At 46.2% G+C, this 18,549-nt stretch overlaps 2 protein-coding genes across 4 annotated transcripts in view; one reads left to right on the top strand and one right to left on the bottom strand.

Moving 5' to 3' along the window:
* The window catches only part of COL4A4 (collagen type IV alpha 4 chain), a 120,514-nt gene extending 108,580 nt beyond the window's left edge, over positions 1-11,934 (top strand). Inside the window, 4 exon segments of the mRNA XM_032480378.1 lie at positions 2,382-2,498; positions 3,953-4,141; positions 6,107-6,393; positions 7,072-11,934. Coding sequence (XP_032336269.1) covers positions 2,382-2,498; positions 3,953-4,141; positions 6,107-6,393; positions 7,072-7,335 — 857 coding nt within the window. The 3' untranslated portion in view covers positions 7,336-11,934.
* Positions 11,935-14,769: 2,835 nt separating this feature from the next.
* The window catches only part of RHBDD1 (rhomboid domain containing 1), a 112,988-nt gene continuing 109,208 nt past the window's right edge, over positions 14,770-18,549 (bottom strand). For 2 of the 3 annotated variants that reach the window (XM_032480376.1, XM_014554117.2), the window contains exon 7: positions 14,770-18,542. In XM_032480376.1, coding sequence (XP_032336267.1) covers positions 18,430-18,542 — 113 coding nt within the window. In that variant the 3' untranslated portion in view covers positions 14,770-18,429. The remainder of the gene's footprint in view (positions 18,543-18,549) is intronic. The other variant, XR_004320106.1, reaches the window with a different exon arrangement.

The following is an 18,549-nucleotide window of genomic DNA, read 5'->3' as shown; positions in this document are numbered from 1 at the left end:
GAGGCGCCAGCTCGCAGACAGCAGCTCCATCCAGGAGGAGGCTTCTGCCCAGTAACCAGACAGAAGAGGGCATCTCCCCGCACCGGGGAGGAGATGGATGAGGGGAGGAGGTCCTTTCTTGCTTACTGAATGATGACCATGTAAGAACACAGTCCAGGCACTGCGGGGCATTCCGAGAGAATCTGTTTATGATCCAAGAGGTGAGAAAGATGACAGCCCCCCAAAAGCCAGGAACACCCCTAATGCCCACAATGAACGTGGTGCAGTCGGGTGCAGAGGGAGGGGCTGCAGGTTGTGGGGTGACGAGGGAAGGTCCGTGGGGCTGTGCTCAGGTGGGCGATGGGAGAACAAAACGTAAAGGCAGTGAGGTTTGGGGGATGCATTTTAGGCAGCTGCAGGAGGCCTGGGTGAGGGGAAGTCAGGTCACCTGAGCACGACCGCCCCTGCCCCACCCCATCAGGTAGCTCCCACGCTAAGAACACGTCCCCAGAGTGGAAGAGAGGGACAGCTGCTTAAGTGAGCCCTCTCGGACTCAGTGGGTGGTTGTAGGCTGCCTGGTGGCAGAGAGAACAGGAGAATGAGCGAGCGAGGGGGAGCCAGAGAGAGAAACACAGGCAGAGATGGAAACCTGGAGGGGCTTAGTCGTTCAGGTAACTAGGGCCAAGGGCCATCCACTTCCCCACCACGGGCAAGGACCAAGTCTGCTGCCCAGACCGAAGGAGACTGAGGCTGATGAAGTCATGTCTTGGCCAAAAGGAACCAAACACTCAAAGAACCGCTCAGGTATCAGTGTGGTGGCTCTGGCCCCAGGGAGCACACCTGAGCCTCCAGGCTGGCCACCAGGCGGGCTCTGGCGATGATGGGCACAGCCCCCGCACTCGGCCTGCTGGGCCTGCCTCCCCTCCACACATGGTCGGCGCCGTGACCTTTCTGAGCCTCAGTCTCCCTCCAGCGGCCTGGCCTGTGGGAGCATCTCATCCCGTGGCTGCTGTGAAGACTGAATTGGATAATCCACATAAAGGGCTTAGCCTGTTGCCTGGCACCTTGTAACCCTCCATAAAGAGCTGAGAGTTTTGTTTTTTTTTTGTTTTTTATTGAAGTATAGCTGATTTACAATGTTGTGCTAGTTTCTGGTGTACAGCATAGTGATTCAGTTATACAGATATATATTATTTTTTCATATATTTTATCATTATAGGTTATTATAAGATATTGAATATAGTTTTTTTGCTTTACAGTAGGACCTTGTTGTTTATCTATTCTGGATATAGTAGTTTATATCTGCTAATCCTGAACTCCCAATTTATCCCTACCCCCCTCCTTTTTCCTTTGGTAAGTATAAGTTTGTTTTCTATGTTTGTGAGTCTCTGTTTTGTAAATAAGTTCATTTGTGTCATTTTTAAATTTATTTTTTATTCTTTTTTTTTGGAGGGGGAGGTAATTAGGTTTTTATTTATTTATTTATTTTAATGGAGGTACTGGGGATTGAACCAGGACCTTGTGCATGTTAGGCATATGCTCTGCCACTGAGCTATACCCCTCACCTTGTGTCATTTTTTTTAGATTCCACATATAACTGATATCATATGATATTTGTCATTCTCTGTCTGACTTACTTCACTTAGTATGAAAATCTTTGGGTCTATCCATGTTGCAGCAATGGCAGAATTTCTTTTTCATGGCTGAGTAATATTCTATTGTATATATGTTCTATACAACTTCTTTATCCAGTCTTCTGTTGATGGACATTTAGGTTGCTTCCCTGTCTTGGCTGTTGTAAATAGTGCTTCTATGAACATTGAGGTGCATGTAAGAGCTGTTTGTAAATATTGCTATTCTTGCTTTAAATTTAACTTGACTCTCAACTGGCTGCATTAAGTTTTATTCACTCCATTCAGACTTCCAAAAAAATCATGATTAAGGATAATATTTAATTACAAAAGCTATACATGTTTAATGTAAAACAAAATGGAGTGTAACCTTTAAAAATTGTGAATCACTATATATTGCACACCTATAACTTACAGAATATTGTACAGCAACTATACTTCAATTTTTTTTAAATCTAAAAAAAATAAAAACAAAAAAGAATATGAAGAAAATGTGAAAACATCTCATTTATCACCTCACTGGTCTGGCTTCAGATCCTGCCTCTGCCTATTACTGGCTCACTGGCCTTAATTTATCAAGTAACTTGACCTCGCAGAGCCTCAGTTACCCCCGCTGCAAGTGGAGAGGGTCTCACCCCACCTCCCGTAGCTGCGGGATGAGATGAGCTGGTGCAGGCTGGTGGGCAGGGGAGGCCCAGGGCCGGCACGGGGAATGCTAGCCTGGCGGAGGTCACACTGTTGTCACCACTGCCATCGTGAACTTTCCCGCAGGGTGCAAAGGGGAGCCCGGGCCGGATGGCAGGAGGGGCGAGGACGGCCTCCCAGGGTTCCCTGGGCCTCCAGGACAGAAAGGGGACATGGGAGAAGCGGGCTGCCCGGGAGAACCAGGTAAGGAATTTCGGCTCCTCTTCTCTCAGGCGCAGGGGAGCTGACAACTGCATACAGACCCCTGGCCTCGTAGGCATTCGCCTTAGACACCCAGTCATCAGGCTTTAGGGAGACAAAGCCTCCAGAACAGAATGGGGTGTGTCCTCCATGTTCTGATTGATTCTCAACCATCATAAAAACAAAGCCCTGTGTCCATTATTTTCCCAAAACACTATACATGACCATAAAAGGCACAGCCATTTCCACTCTTTGCTTTTCCGAGGGGAGCCTGGCATTGGCTGTGTGATCACTTTTGAGAGGCTGTGATGATCTTAGGGACGGCGACGGTGGTTGAATCACTTGGCCTCTGGTTTCCTGAGTTCATTTTATCATAAGCCATTGATAAATTTATAAAGAATTTTATAGGACTTCCTTAATGAGAAGGATTTCAGTAATGAGAAGCAGGTGAACGGGGGTTGGGGAGCTGCAAGAAAATGGAAGCTGCGGTCAGAAAGCTGCATCTCAGCTTCGGCAACGTGGAGATGGTTTTCATGCAGAAATGCGGGCCCAGCGTTCCCCGCACTCTGCTTTTCTAGCCTGAGACCTTAACTCAGGAAATCTTGGCGGGTCAAACAAAACATGTGAGCAGGCCTGAGTCAGGCCAGAAGCCACTGCTCTGTAACTTCTGGTTTTCAGTACAGATAAAAAGAACTGCCCATCTTCGAGAAACAATTAAAAAAAAATACCCCTTTTGATTTCAAAGTCTAACTTCACCTGTTGCTCTCAGCAACTGGAAATCGGCACGGGCCTCCTGCAATGGGCCAGCCCCTCAGAGACGCCAAAGGAGACAGACCCTCTCACGCTCTGTTCATTTCCCATCTACCAATGAGATCTCTAGAATGAGGCCTTCCTTCCACCTCCCTCATGAAGAAGAGCTCCAAGGCCAAACATGTGGATTCTGAGCTCTTGTCCTTCTTAGGATGGGACTGACACAAAAGCGGGACCGTGGGACGAGTCTGGGGGGTTTCAGGAAGACCGACGTGGAGGTCCTCATCTCTGGATGAGCAGGCTGCCAGTCTAGTCGGGGAAGGCGGGGAGCCCCTACACGGGGCGTGTACCCCGTTCTAGCTCATTTCTTCTCAGTGCCTACCGTTTTCTAAGTATTTCACTGTTTACCTTTTGATGATGCTTGTGTTGTTTGTCATTTCTCTTCTTCAGGTAGAAATGTGAGCTCTAGGAGGGCAGGGATCTTTGTCTGTTTTTATGCTAATGTAGCCCAAGCAGCTGGACGGTGCTTGGAACAGCATGGGCACTTGCTGAATGAGCTGTCTGTAGACGCTGCAGTCGGGCGAGGGGGACATTCCTCCCTGGTCCCTGCGTGCTTGGCACAGCACCAGACAGAGATGCTCAGAAGTGGCTGTTAAACTGAACTCCCTAAACCACCTTTACTAATTGATGTTTCTTTGTTCCTCCAGGCCCTCCTGGAGCCCCGGGGGATCCTGGGCCCAAAGGGTTTGGCCTCGGGTACCTCAGCGGCTTCCTCCTGGTTCTCCACAGTCAGACGGATGGAGAACCCACCTGCCCCGCGGGCATGCCCAGGCTCTGGACAGGGTATAGTCTGTTATACCTGGAAGGACAGGAGAAGGCTCACAATCAAGACCTTGGTACGTAGACGCCACATGGCCACCCAGGTCCGTGGCTTAAAACTTTTGAGTTAATTTCATGGATTCATCATCTTACATGATCACTCATCTTTAACTACCCTGCTAACTCTCAACTAAAAAATAGTTTAATATTAATTTCTAAGAACTTAATAATTCTGTTAAACCAATGATGCAATGAGATGCCAAATAAGTTCATTCTGGCTGTAATTATTATTATCTGATTACTTATTATTGGTTAAAAAATAATTTTTCCTTTTAGTTAAGTGTAACTCTGATATAAAATGCAATTTTTATTTCCCAGTGTTAATGATTTAATCAAGACATGGTCGGTTCCTATGTTTAGGAGTAAAATGGTGCATCATAGCCCCCTGGCGATCATATGCTGTGGCATTAGCCAACACCAACTCCTCAACCTGCTCCAATTTTTTTTAATTGAAATACATTTGACATGTAATATGATGTAAGTTTAAGGTGTACAAGATGCTGATCTGGTACATGTATATATTGTAATATGATTCCATCGTATCGATAGCTGGCACCTCTCTCATATCGTGTAATTATCATTTCCTTTTTTGTAGTGGGAATAGTTAAGATCTAATCTCAGCAAATGGGACGATGTGATACAATACCGTTGTCTATATTCATTACACTGCACGTTAGATCACGAGGACTTATTTACCCACTAGTTGCAGACGTATACCCTTAAGCAACATCACAACTTTATTTTGAGAGTCTTCCCTTGGTTTGTTTTTTTTTTTTTGAGAGTCATTACTAGTCAGTTTTCAATGGTAGATTTGTAAGCCACAGGAGCTGACTGTAAGCTGAGGCGTAAGTACCTGGGTGCAGCACACACGGTCTTTCCAGAATAATGATGGTTGAACAAGTGGGTGCAGGAGGGCTGTGCCAACGGCGACAGTTGGTGGTGGGGTGAGTGTTGTCACAGCTCTCACTGGGCCACGACCCCTGCTGTCAGTAAGGGAGGTGACAGGGTGCAGGCCTAGAGGGGCAGCTCCTTACATGTGTACCCCAGGGCCACCTCTCCTGCCCTGGTCGAACCACGCTCTGCAGAGCCCTTGGAATAAGATCCACAACTCCTTAACGAGACTGACACAGCCTGCATCTTCTGGCCTGATTTTCCTCGGGACACCCTAGAGACAGACACAGACATCCTCTCCCCACCTTCCCTCTGCTGAACTTCTTCTTCTTTTTTTTTTTTTTTTACATTTTTTTATTGAGTTCTAGTCATTTTACAATGTTGTGTCAAATTCCAGTGTAGAGCACAATTTTTCAGCTATACATGAACATGCATATATTCATTGTCACATTTTTTTCTCTGTGAGCTACCGCAAGATCTTGTATGTATTTCCCTGTGCTGTACAGTGTAATCTTGCTTATCTGTTCCACATTTTGAACTCCCAGTCTGTCCCTTCCCACCCCCCGCCCCCTTGGCAACCACAAGTTTGTATTCTATGTCTGTGAGTCTGTTGCTGTTTTGTATTTGTTTTTTGTTGTTGTTCCACTGCACTTCTTTAAGATCTTTGAGCTCTATGCTTTCTTGGTATCCCTGGCCCTCTTTACTGCTGTCTAAATAGGGTTTTCCTTGGCTCGGTCACCACAGTCTCCAAAAGCAGCCAGATCTTTTTCATAGTTCAGGTCCTAGCTCAGAGTCACTTCAACCAGCCAGCCTCCTTGTGAGCCCCAGGGGCCCAACCTTCTCCATGCAGCTTGCCCTGCTGTTGGCCCATTGCCCGTTCGCTCCTCCAGCTCCCCTGCTGGGCCAGGCTCCTGAACAGGTGAGGAGCGGCTGAGTGAAGGAGGGCTGGCCGGTGAGACCCGCTTTCACGGCCACGGAGGGAGGCTCCGGCCAGGGCCTCCAGGAGCCGGAACGTGTGCCCCAGATGGCCTGCGAGTGGAAGGTGGCGCCAGGACAGGCTACTCGTACATCACCTTGTCTTCCCTCCCCAGGCCTGGCGGGCTCGTGCCTTCCCGTGTTCAGCACGCTGCCCTTTGCCTACTGCAACATCCACCAGGTGTGCCACTATGCCCGGAGGAACGACAGGTCCTACTGGCTGGCCAGCACGGCGCCGCTGCCCCTGATGCCGCTCTCGGAGGAGGAGATCCGGCCGTACATCAGCCGCTGCGCCGTGTGCGAGGCCCCCGCGCAGGCCGTGGCGGTGCACAGCCAGGACCAGAGCATCCCACCGTGTCCACGGGCCTGGAGGAGCCTCTGGATCGGGTACTCTTTCCTGATGGTGAGCGCACCATCCTGTAACACCCCTTCCTCGCCCCTTCCGTCCGGCCTGGACAGAAATTCTGTGACTCCTGTACAGACAGACAGCATAGGACAGGCGGTCCTGAAGGCCACCACATCCCATAGCTTGTTGAGATGCAGGCCATTCTCTTTTTTTAATGCCAATTAATTCTATTCTATTCTATTCTATTCTATTCTATTCTATTCTATTCTATTCTATTCTGTTTTATTTATTTATTTATTTATTTATTTATTTATTTATTTATTTATTTTTATGCTTTTTTTCCTTTTTCCTTTCTTAATTGAAGTACAGTCAATTTACAATGTTGTGTCAATTTCTGGTGTACAGAACAGTATTTCAGTCATAGACGAATACACATATATTCATTTTCATATTCTTTTTCACCGTAAGCTACTATAAGATATCGAATACAGTTTTCAGTTTTATCACTTCGGTAGAATTTAGAAGATGGAGTTGCTTCATCTCTCAGTGCTGGTGGTTTCATTCTGCGTGCACCCCCTGCACATCTCCTGGCCTCCTTCCCTAAGCTGAGCATAGCTGCTGCTTCCTGGAATAATTTTTAGGAGGGATGTCCAGTCCAGCCCAGGCCTGTCACTGAATGGGCCTGGGGTTGTCTGCGGGTGTCTGAGCCCTAATCCTCTCTTGTCGTCCGGGCAGCACACAGGAGCTGGGGACCAAGGAGGCGGGCAGGCCCTCATGTCACCTGGCAGCTGCCTGGAGGACTTCAGAGCCGCGCCGTTCCTTGAATGCCAAGGCCGGCAGGGAACTTGCCACTTTTTTGCAAATAAGTACAGCTTCTGGCTGACGACGGTGAAACCTGATTTGCAGTTTTCCTCGGCACCATCACCAGACACCTTGAAAGAAGGCCAGGCCCAGCGCCAGAAAATCAGCAGGTGCCAAGTCTGTGTGAAGCAGAGCTAGACGCCCGCAGGTCACCGTCAGGTGGTCAGGAGACACTTCCAACTTCCTAGGGGGCTAAGGCGTCCTGGGCTGTGCTAAGAGATTCAATGGTGCTCATCTTGGACCCCCGTTCCCGCTGTTCCTTCTGTTTCGAGGTGGTTACTCCCACAGTGCTGTGTTTCCTTCCTCTGTTCAGGATAGACTGAGCAAGTGTACACGTGTGGGTTTGTCTGTACCGGCCAATCCCGATGAAATCCAGATATTCTTATTTTATTGGATGGTGGAAACGCTGGCTTTATTTAAAAGTATGCTAATTCAGGGGAAGGCTCAGAGATGATAAAGGCCACGTTACAAATTACATTACTGCAAACTCATTCATTGGTTAATAGCAACTCAAACAATTGAAGTCAATTACTCTATATAATACATTGGGCTTCTGGATGGATTTTACAGGAAAAAAATAAATAGGCCAACAAATGAAACTAGAAAGTAGAGATTTCCTACGTTTCAAAACGATTGCCTCCGTAATCTATTTTTCCATGCACTTTAAATAATTGTAAAACCATGACCCAAGGAAATTAAAAAAAAAAAAATCCACACAGCCAGCCTTAACAGTTCATTTCAAAGCAGAATGATTCATTATGCCAGGAAGGACCACGGTCGCTGTATCCCAGAGATGCGACATTAGCATAAAGCACATCACAGATGAACATAAAACATTATGTTCTCTTCTGCATTTTTCAGAGGATAGAAATGCCTACTTGGGCAACCCTTTGGAAAAGTAGCAATTATGGAAAAAATATGTTCAATAAGGGATTAAGAGCCTAAAAGCTATTAATGAATATTAAGGCAGTGATTCACAAAAATGGACTCCCCACTGCAGTGAACTTCCAAACAGAGCGCTTTTCCCCAGTCGGGGTCTGGCTTGTCCGCTGAGCGTGCATGTGTGCTAATGGGATGGAAGCCACACGGGGCTCACTCAGGCGGTGACGTTCACACAAAGCATCTCCCCCGGAGTGCCCACAGAGCTGCCTCACCTCCCGCAACGGACACTTTCCCTCCATCCACATAATGGCATCTCATATGGGGAAGTGACAGAGCTATCATTATGCACTTGGGAGAAAATTAAGGACCGACTTAATTAAACTTAGGTAAGAAGATTCATTTAAGTCATCGTCACCCCACCAGAAAGACCTGGCACTATTTTAAATGAAAGAAAGACAACTTACAATTTGAATTTCATGTTCCTGTTACTGGTCCTTTACAGGAGTATCCCGTTTTTCCAACCTGAAAAACATTCATGTATTTTATATCAGTATTAGACCAAGGCAGCAGTTTGACATTTGGCATCTTTTATAAAAGTTTAGAAGATACGTCAATTTACAATGAGTAGTTTTCTGTATTGCAAAGGATATGTTTTCTATTTTGCCAGGATTTCAGGGGTCTAATGCTAAAAATCAAAAGGCTTATTGGAAAAAGATTTTTAGGAAACTTGCCTTCCTCACTTTAAAAAGTGTTATTTTAGAGAAAACTAAAGAAATTTCTCATGAGAAAGTGACATTCATTTTAGTGCTTAGTTTCAGTGCACTCAAAAAATAATTAATACTTGATTAAAACTAGTTTATAAGAAATGTTTTTCTTGCCAAACATTGATTGAGACGGTGCTCTTACATGCAGAATATATTTCAAGTGAATCTTGCTCTGGGCTGCCCCTCAGAATGGCAATTTATTTTAAGTTTACTTTCTGGTAAAAAGAAAAAAAAGTACATTTTAAGATGAAATATTTTCTTGATGTACCAGAATATTTCCTAGTTCATTTGACCTATTGATTAATTTTTAAGCTCTGCTAGGGCATGTTAAATATTTTTTGTACACCTGAAATTCAAGCCAATTTCAACCTTATTTATAATTACACTTTTTTGTTTCCAAAAGTTTTATCATAGATTACTCAAACACAAGCCTTCTAAAAATCCATCTGGGTCATTCATGAATTTGGTCTGAGAACAGTTCCTGGGAAGAGGTAAGGGGTGACTGATGGGCCATTGAGAAATACACCTTGCTTGCTATTTTAAACACTTTAAGTTTAGTGTTAGAATATTATCTTAACAAGCTAGCCAAATAAATTAAAAAAAAACAAACAACAGGCTGAATTAAGTGGGCAAGTTACTCCACAGTGAGTCTGGGATAGTGTATAAGACTGTTCAGAATCCTGGTATCACAAGGGCCCGCTCTAAATGCAGGACAAACGCTGCCTTTTGATTTTGAAAAATTATTTTAAATGGCCAAGAAAGCAACACAACAGAAAAAAATAGTAACTTGGCTTGGGGGACCACGTTATTTTAAGCTGTTATTTTCTTTACCTGCTTACATATCAATGTTCTTTGAAATATCATCTCTCTCTGATGGATGAACAAAACTTCAGAGTTGCTCTCCTAATCCATTACTGGTGATTAGCCTTAAAATTTCCTTCCCCCACGCCCCCTCCCCCAGCTGGTTGGTTGGAATGCCTCTGGATTGCCCAAAGGGGGTTGCTCTGGGTGGCGAGCTGAGGGACGGGATGTTTCTTCCGGGTTTGTATTCTCAGCGAGTGGAGCCCCATTCATATTCCCCAGATTCCCTCTCTCCTCTCAGACGCCTAGACCTAGACATCGGTCACCACTTCCTGTGGATTGCTCCCTCCTGCTGCCGCCTCACTGCACCTGTCTTAGCACAGCCTTTGTCTTTCGCCTCTGCTCTTGTAGTAGGCATCACCCAGCGGATGCTTCCAGCTTCAAATCCCCGTCTTCATTCTCTAAGATGCAGACTTGGTTTCGTTCTCTTTGGCTTCATGTCCTTCAGGGGCCGCACTGCCTCTGAAGCCCAGATGACTTCCGCTGGGGTGACAGTCCTGCGGGAACTGCCCGCAGCTTGCCCTCTGCTCATCACAGGGGCACGCTCCTGCCCGTGACTTTGCCCTGGTCTTTCTACCAGGGAAGTCGCTCCTCAGATAAGTTTACCCGGCAGACAGCTGCTTATCTTAGACAGAATGAGTTGGCAGGGAGGAGAGAGAGTGAAATTTCCCAAGGAGACGTGGCCTCCCTTCTGCTGCTCCCAGGCCCGGTCGTGGGCCTGTCCACCACCTCACGCTTGCCCCACTGCTCCTTCATTCTCTTGCTAAAATGTGAGCCCGCGAGGGCAGGGACCACGGTTTGCTCACCCCTGTATGCCCAGAGCCTACGCAGAGCCGAGCCCGTTGTTAACACTTAATTCTTTGTTCACTGACAATTCAGTAAGCGTCACTAGGCATTAGATGTTCAGCTCTGGGTCTAGGGTTCTCATCAACAACCTAATTACAAGGATAAACCGTTTCTTAGTTCACAATATTTTAACATGACAACCTATCTGCCCACCCACCACCTCCTCTTAGAACTATTGACGGAAAGCCAACTGATAAACTTTAACCGTCACCCTCTCCTGAAAAATAGCTTACTTCGCCATAAACTGAAATTTCAGAAATAAGATTTGAGAGACTTGACAATGAGACTGTTCACTGAACTGTGATGTGACTCAGTGTGTGCTGCCACCTTACCCCCTCACGATGGACAAGCGTCCCAGTGCACACTCACCTCAACTAAGTCTGTATACATGCTATTTGTGCTCAGGAAAACGGTCAACAGAATGGTCCACTAAAACTGGATTTTACCAAGGATTTTATTTTGAGCCTCTTAGAGATTATAATAAAGCAAGTCATTCTGTGTGTTCCAGGAAATTACATTAGCTTTGTGTTTCTGTCGGCTCCTCAGATTAATCTGATAGTTATGACTTTTATTTGGCGTGGCTGCAAGAGTAGTGGAAAGATGGGAACTTTAGAGTTGGCTGCACCCAAGTTTGAATCCAGCTCTGTTGCTTTCCAGCTGTGTTACCCTGGGTGAGTTACACCAACTCTCTGAGCCCCCTTTTCCACATTTACAAAGGGGACATCACACCTCCTCTTGCAATGAAAATTAAGTTCGATTATCTGTCTAGCACATAGCAGTCCGCATACATTTATCATGGTCACATCTTCTACTTAAAACAAGCCATTGCGTATGAAAGTATTTCTGGGGATTTTTTTACATAGGAGAATGACATAATGATTCTCACAGGGCGTATGAATTTACTGATTAGAATGATTTATACCAGGCCAATTCTTCATGACTTTGGGAGTGCTATTTTATTTCAGTTCTCAAAGTTACTGTACCACACACACACACAAAATCACAATTTCCTGCAGGGACATTATCAGGAAGTTCTGCAGGGAACAAAACAATTGACATTAAAAATCAGTGCTCTGCGATTGTCACCGTTATTATCTACCAAAGACTCTGCATAATGCGTTTTAAACTACCAAGTCTGGCTGCCACATCCATGTGAGATGCTTGAATTTTATGGTGCTTAAATATTTAATGATTCATAGGAAAACAATGTGAAATGTGTCTGATAAATTGTTTCCCTTTCTCTAACCTATGGTTGTAAAGTTAAAGGTTTTCAACATGTAAAATTTGCAGAATGCCTGGTCTGCTATTGACACTTAAATCTCTGTTGTATTACAATTTATAATATCACTTATTATATATAAAATTCTGTGATGACCTCCAAAAACAATGGTGTTTTATTTGGTGCGTTAATTTTCTTTCAAGCCAATACGGCCAACCTTGGGGCTGGCTTCGTGGGGACAGCGGGAAAGGTTATTACATGGTTGAAGTGTGATCTGCCGATGGGACAAGCATGGGCAGGGGGGTAGAAAATGACCCCCTTGGCTTAGAAAATGCATGGGATTCTGAGGCTCCAGGAAGCACTGTCCTGTACACAGTGATGGGGTGGGGGATGGATGTGAACCCGGGCCTCAGGGCTGGAGGGTCAGTAAAAACCACTGCTGAGTTGCGTGCACCGTGGGCACGGGGCTCATCCTGTGGGTCTCAGCTGTCTGTCCCATTAGTTAAAGGAGAAGGATACACCTGCTTTACAGGGTTACTATAAGAATTAAAAGTAAGCAATGTAAATGCAAAGAGATATAAAACAAAAGGTACTGTTACTGATACCCAGAGTAACCGAAGTGAGGGGTGAGGGGCAGTACATTCTCTGAGAGCCCACGTTGCTGAGCTGGGGATCGGTGCCGTGCAGAGCCTTGTGGAGTTATGTTTTTTAAGTAGGAGGGAATTTCAGTGGCATTTGGTCTAATCTCTCACTTGATAAATAATTACATTCAATTAACATTTCTTGAGCACCTACTATGTGATGGGAACTGTATGAACCTGGCTATCGGGACTCCCGTTAACCTCTCAACTATCCTATTTTACAGATGAGCAAACTGAGGTATGGAGAGAATGAGGAACTTGCTCAAGGTCACACAGCACCCAGTAGAACTTGAACCCTGGTCCGTCCGTTGCTGAAGAGTGTGTTTTACCCACTGCACAATTGCCTCCCACGAGGTTCCCCACTGGTGGACTGGTTAGAAAATAGAAGGTCCCATTTAGATGTCCCTCTGGGGCCCCAAACTGCTGCCATCACTCAAAGCCCGGTGCCACGGGGCCTCAGGCAGCCCACCCAGCTCTGATGACTGTCTCAAGCTGTTCTTGGAGTGAGGGTAGTGGGGAACACACGAGACCACAGTGATTCTGGGGGAGACCAGATCCATATGCCAGGCCTCCCAGGCCCTTGACGTACAAGGGCCACCATTCAGGGGAACAAGCCGGAGAAAGAAGAGTCTGGAGGTCTTACCTGGAGACTCAGGCACTGCAGCGCCAGCCCAGCTTAGCCGTTTCTGCTCTCCCACTTGCCAGCAACGCCCATCCTGGCTCGTCTCCTCAAAGACTATATACCCAGAGTTTATAATTTTATCAGCTGAAGATGAGATTCTCAGCCAGTAATCAACATTATCTGTTTGGAAAAAGTAGGGAAAGCTTTGCAATGAGGAGTAACCAGAGCTACTTCCTGCAGCTTCAGGCTGGCCCGCGGGCACTTGTGACAGGCATCTTGTTTGCAGAAGGAAGGTGGGTGTGCGGCTGCAGGGTTGTTTTCCTCAAACCCATTCCTCCTGCTGAGGTCCCTTCCTCTCTTCTCCACTCAGCCCAACGAACCAGCAGGGGACGCTGTTGAGCACCTGCTGCCAATCCTGCATCTCTGCCGTCACTGCTCTGAGTCTCCAGCTCTAAGCTGAAAATGGGAGGAGATGGGTTCTCCATCTGCCAGGATGGTTGTAGCAGTCTTAGCAGATAACTGATGATCATCTTGAAATGCCTTTGTGCATACTGAAATCTGAGACGCACTTTGGTGCCTACAAACTACCTGAGGCTAGTTTTTTTTTTTCCCTTCTACATCCATGTTCTTATTTTTCCCCTGTGGTGAGACTAAGATTTATCCTTTCAGCAAATTTCAAGCAGACAATTCAGTATTATTACCATAGCCACCATGCTGTACATTAGATCCCCATAGCTTACTTGTCTTATAACTGAAAGCTTGTGTTCTGTGACCAGCATCTCCCCACCTCCCCCACCTGCTGGTAACCACCAGTCTCCTGTTTCTGTGAGTTTGACTTTTTCTTTTTAGATTCCACAAATAAGTGAGATCATACGGTATTTGTCTTTCTCCGTCTGGCTGCCCTTAGGGTCCAACCATGTTGTCACAAATGACGGGATTTCCTTCTTTCTCATGGCTGAATAATATCCCACTTTATACACACACACACCCCTCACATCTTTATCTGCTCATCCACATTTGGGATCTGCTAAAATGCAGAGTATGATTCATTCGGTCTGGAGGCAAGAGTCACTGTCCTTGTTTCTGTGTGCCCCAGATTCCAACAGCCTCTTTAAGCCACACAACACTACTGACTTTATTACACCATTCTCTTTCCAAGCAGCAATAGGTATAACCATTAAATTCAATGATTTCTATTAGCAGTGGTCCGGTTTTCCTTGATAAATGTGTAATTCGTACGTTCACATTTGCCAGTTCATCTGAACATCTGAACAAGACGTCAAGATCACTCTCTTGCTGCCTCTAAATATCACAGAAGGGGAAAAAAAGGCTCGCACTGACACAGCAAATACATTCCTGCCAAAGTACAGTGGCCACATCTGGCAGTATCCACAGGGACTCCCCTGGTCATACCCTTTGGACGTCCTGGAATCTTCTTGAGTTTTGTGCACTTGGTTGGAGCAGTCATGGCGTGAGGCATGCCTCAGACAGACACAGGAGAAGGGAGGTCTCTCCCCACCATCTGGTGACCGTGCTGCCCCAGGAAGCCTTGAGAAAGGCCTGAATTTGTTTTGTTGCTATGGGCAAATGCTTTCCTTCAAGTGATTCTTTCCTGATCTGATTCAAGAACACACACACAGACATACACACACACACACACAAAACCTCAACAGTATCAGTCAGCAGCAGGCACCTCTCTTCACATGTCCCACTGGTGATGGTATAAATGAGCGTCTGTTTCAGTGCACACGTGTTTATTGGTTTTGACGTTCCAGACATTCCAAAGCATTGTTCAAGGTACTATGAAGAGATGTACAGAAACACAGTCGTGGTCCCTGCCCTCGTGAAGCTTACAATCTAGAGAGAAAGCCCCCCCTCCCCTTGCCGGATAACCAGCAAGTCTAAGTGGGCCACAAGAGCTGAGAGCTCTGGGCTGAGGCGTCTGGGGGCAGGACGGGGAGGGTCTGGATGGGCCGAGAGAGAGGAAAAGGCTGTTTCATTTAAGTCGCAGGATCAGGAAACCCACAGCTTGGACGATGAGCCCAGTTAGCAGAAGCACAGTCTCTGTTACAGTCACAGGTCTTCTCAGGTCGGGAGGCTGGCTGGAGCCCCAGGGTTGAGGCTAAGGAGTCGGACCTTCATCCGTCGGCAACTTGAGAGACGGTAAAAGGTACCGAGACGGTGAGCGGCATCTCAAAAGTACATCTGGAAGACGAAGTGGCAGAGCTATCCAGAACTGGGTGAAGAGGCATTTTAAGTATTGAGCAGAGCAGTGAACCGAGAGATTTTAAGGTCCTTCTAAGCAGAATCTGTGATTCTAAAATGAAAGACCAGGGGAAAAAAAAAAAAAAAAGGAAATGACTGCAATGATCCATGGGAAGGGGAAGGAAGACAGGTTTTCTTGTTTTGTTTTTTTAAATGACTAACTGACTACAAGTCTTTACTGAATCTCTCGAGGGAAACGAGGACTGGGAAGGAGGAGCCTCTGCCACTCTCTCCCTGTTTTGCTGTCCTTTGTGGGCGGTGGCTCTCATCCCTCCAGCTCACTTCTCAGGCAGCAGAATGTGTGTCAAATGCGTAGACTGAACCCAATCCTACAAAAACCAGCCATTTACTGTCTGAGCCTCCGCAGCAGGAAGCTTCAAGGACGGAGAAGCCTTGAACAATCATGTACCACTCTGGGACCACAGGCAATAAATACATTCAAGGTCATGAAGCAGAAGCAGTTTTAACCGCCCCCTCATCTTGGGAACCAAGGAAAGATTCTGAGTTAAGGGATCTCATAAGGTGACTGACCACAACCACAGTATGGGAACGAGCTGTGTAACAATCGGCAAATTACTATTAAGCCAAGAAACCAAATTTAAAACCAGCCCTAAATGCCTGTTCCCTATTTGAGATAATTAGTCAAATACACTGGCTTTCGTTTTGTCTTTCTGAACCCAATTCCAGTTTTCCGGCAAAACTTTGAAGACTCCTTATTGTAGGGGAAAAAAAAAAGACAGAAATTGAAAATAATAAGCATTGGTTACAGGCAAACCTATTAACTGAATAAAGTCGTTACAGTAATTCCCAGAACATGTTCATTGTTGTGGGAGTTAGCACACCTTCATTGTGCTAAGGTAACTGGTTTGTATTTATAACTAAAATGACCTTTCCCACATGTGTAGAGTTTGATGTCACACTCCATAAATAAAGAAGGTGTACATTATTACAGTTACACCATCCAAAATCCAATTCCAGCATCTTCATATCTGACAAGTAAAGCCAGGAGCTACTATGATTGGACTCAACAGCAGTAAAAAACATATACTTCTATATACAGTGGCTGGACTTTTAATGTGTTGGAAAAAAAACACTTTGATGAGAAACTAACATTTAATAATCCCTTACCAGAAGCCAGGAGCCAATCTTTGAGAGAGCAGGGTGGAAAGTGTAGTTAACAAGATACAAGCCTCGTCCCAGAGCCATTCACAATCCGTGCTCCTGTGCAGAAGGCACGTCTTTCTCTAGTTGTGCGCAAATAATAACGGGGAGATCTAAGTGTTATAGCAGAATCACCTTTCCAAGGTGCTATGAGAAGATGGCGTGTGAAAATGAGGTCACCCCCAACAGAGGTAATGGAAGTCAAAGTTGAAGGCTTTGGGAGAAAGGGGAATGACATTTAGCTTGAACAGATAAATTTCAACACGTTCGAAGGGACAAGACGCAGAGGTACGACTGACACTATAAATATGCTGAATGTAGCTTTATATCGATTACAAATTAACCAGAACAGCTCAGGTATCACCGTGCCAGCCGGCAGGTCAAAGTGCTCCCAGGTCAGGTGCTTTTCTTAGCTCATTTACATGCAAGAGGCGAAGCCTCTCCGGGATCAATTCCGATCAGGACCAGGATGTAAAGCTGCACAGTTGGTGTGTCTGAATTTGTCAAATGTATGCAAAGAGGACTAAGAAAGCAGTACCCGCCAAATGTTAACCTTGGGTACCTCGGAGTGGTGGGGATACAGGTGATTTTTACACTGTCCATGTATTTTTTTGTATTTCTGCTTATACTGTGATGGAGACACAACACTTATTAAGTCCATTTTCCTGATGATATTTTTCTTCTTTTCATATAAACTGGTTTTCCCATTGCAAAAGTAATACAAATACAAATACACACACACAATTTTTTAAAAAAGAGAGCAGTATAAAATTGTCAAAAATGGAAAGCAAAATCCTACATACTCTACCTTCCAAAATAACACCTGTTAACACGTGGGTATATTTCCTTCCAGATGTTTGATTTATGTATATAACAAGGTACATATATTACTTTCATAATCAGAAAATGATACAAATGCTAGATCAATCCAAATAGGAAGATCCTTTTCTGGATCAAACTCTCTTTAAACATAAATATCTCAGTGAATAAGACATTGGTGATATTTGACTTTTCCCTTTTATTCATAAAACACAAGCACCAGGAAACACCTTGAGTGACTTGGAGTCCGTAGGTTAGGGGAGTGTCTTGGGTGCTTGTGCAGGACAAATGGCTGGTACAGTGGTCAATTAAAAGGCACTTTTATGAGAAAAAAATACTTCCTCAGGAGGGATTTCGCAGTGACCAACCCGCTGGTCGCTCTCCTCTGCACGGGGCACCTGCGGCTGCTTTGCTGATTCGTTCAACACGAGTCCCATCTCTGGGAACAGATGTTGTCACTGGAGAGGCTGCTGTGAGCCCAAATTGTTGGTGCCCCCTGATACGTTGTGGAGTGAGTGGGTGGTCTCCCATCCGAGGTCTTACTCAAGTTTTTCCAGGAAAACACCCTGGGACGGCAGAGCAACGTAAGAGCCAAGCAGGTTCACTGCAGACACCGCCCAGACGTGGGGCCCCGGGGGCCGAGCCAAGGGAGACCAGAACAACACCCTGGGATGGAAGCCACATCTTGTGCCTGGAAGGTCACCATGGCAACGTGCCCAGAGGACCAGGGATGGCTCCCAGCGTCCTGCCAAGTCAAGCACTGAGCAGAAAGGGGGCCTGCTCTGCTGGGCTGGTGAACACAAGCCTCCCTGCGGAGGTCGTGGTCGTCAGAGACCCACACGGCAGGGGCATCGCTGAGCCGGCAGTGAGAGAAAGGAGTGCGGAACCCATCCCGACACGGAGAGGCTGACCTTCTGTCTGCGAGAGGGAACAAGGCAGGAGGAGGGCCACTCCCAGGGAGCTGTGAGCTGGATCCAACGAGCCTGGTTTCAAGACACAAACCACCTGTTTGTGAATCTAGACTCACAGTAGCCAGAGGATGACGGGCCGCGGAAGACATGAGCCACCTGGGAAGGTCGCGGTGGCCCCTGCTTTTGTTTAAAACTAAGTGGGGGCTTCAGGGCGATGATGACACAACTGGACCACATCTGCTCACGAGGCTGGGCCACCTCGCTGGCTGTCAAATCTGTGAAGCCGCCTTCTCCTCATTTCTTCTTCTGGTGAGAGACGGAACCCATAGGGCGGAGGGCTGCTTCTGCCGCTCCCTGGAGG

This window comes from Camelus ferus, chromosome 5, assembly GCF_009834535.1.
Source record: "Camelus ferus isolate YT-003-E chromosome 5, BCGSAC_Cfer_1.0, whole genome shotgun sequence".
Classification (NCBI taxonomy): domain Eukaryota; kingdom Metazoa; phylum Chordata; class Mammalia; order Artiodactyla; family Camelidae; genus Camelus; species Camelus ferus.
The sequence above is the reverse complement of the archived record's forward strand: the minus strand, read 5'-3'. Positions and strand labels throughout refer to the sequence as shown.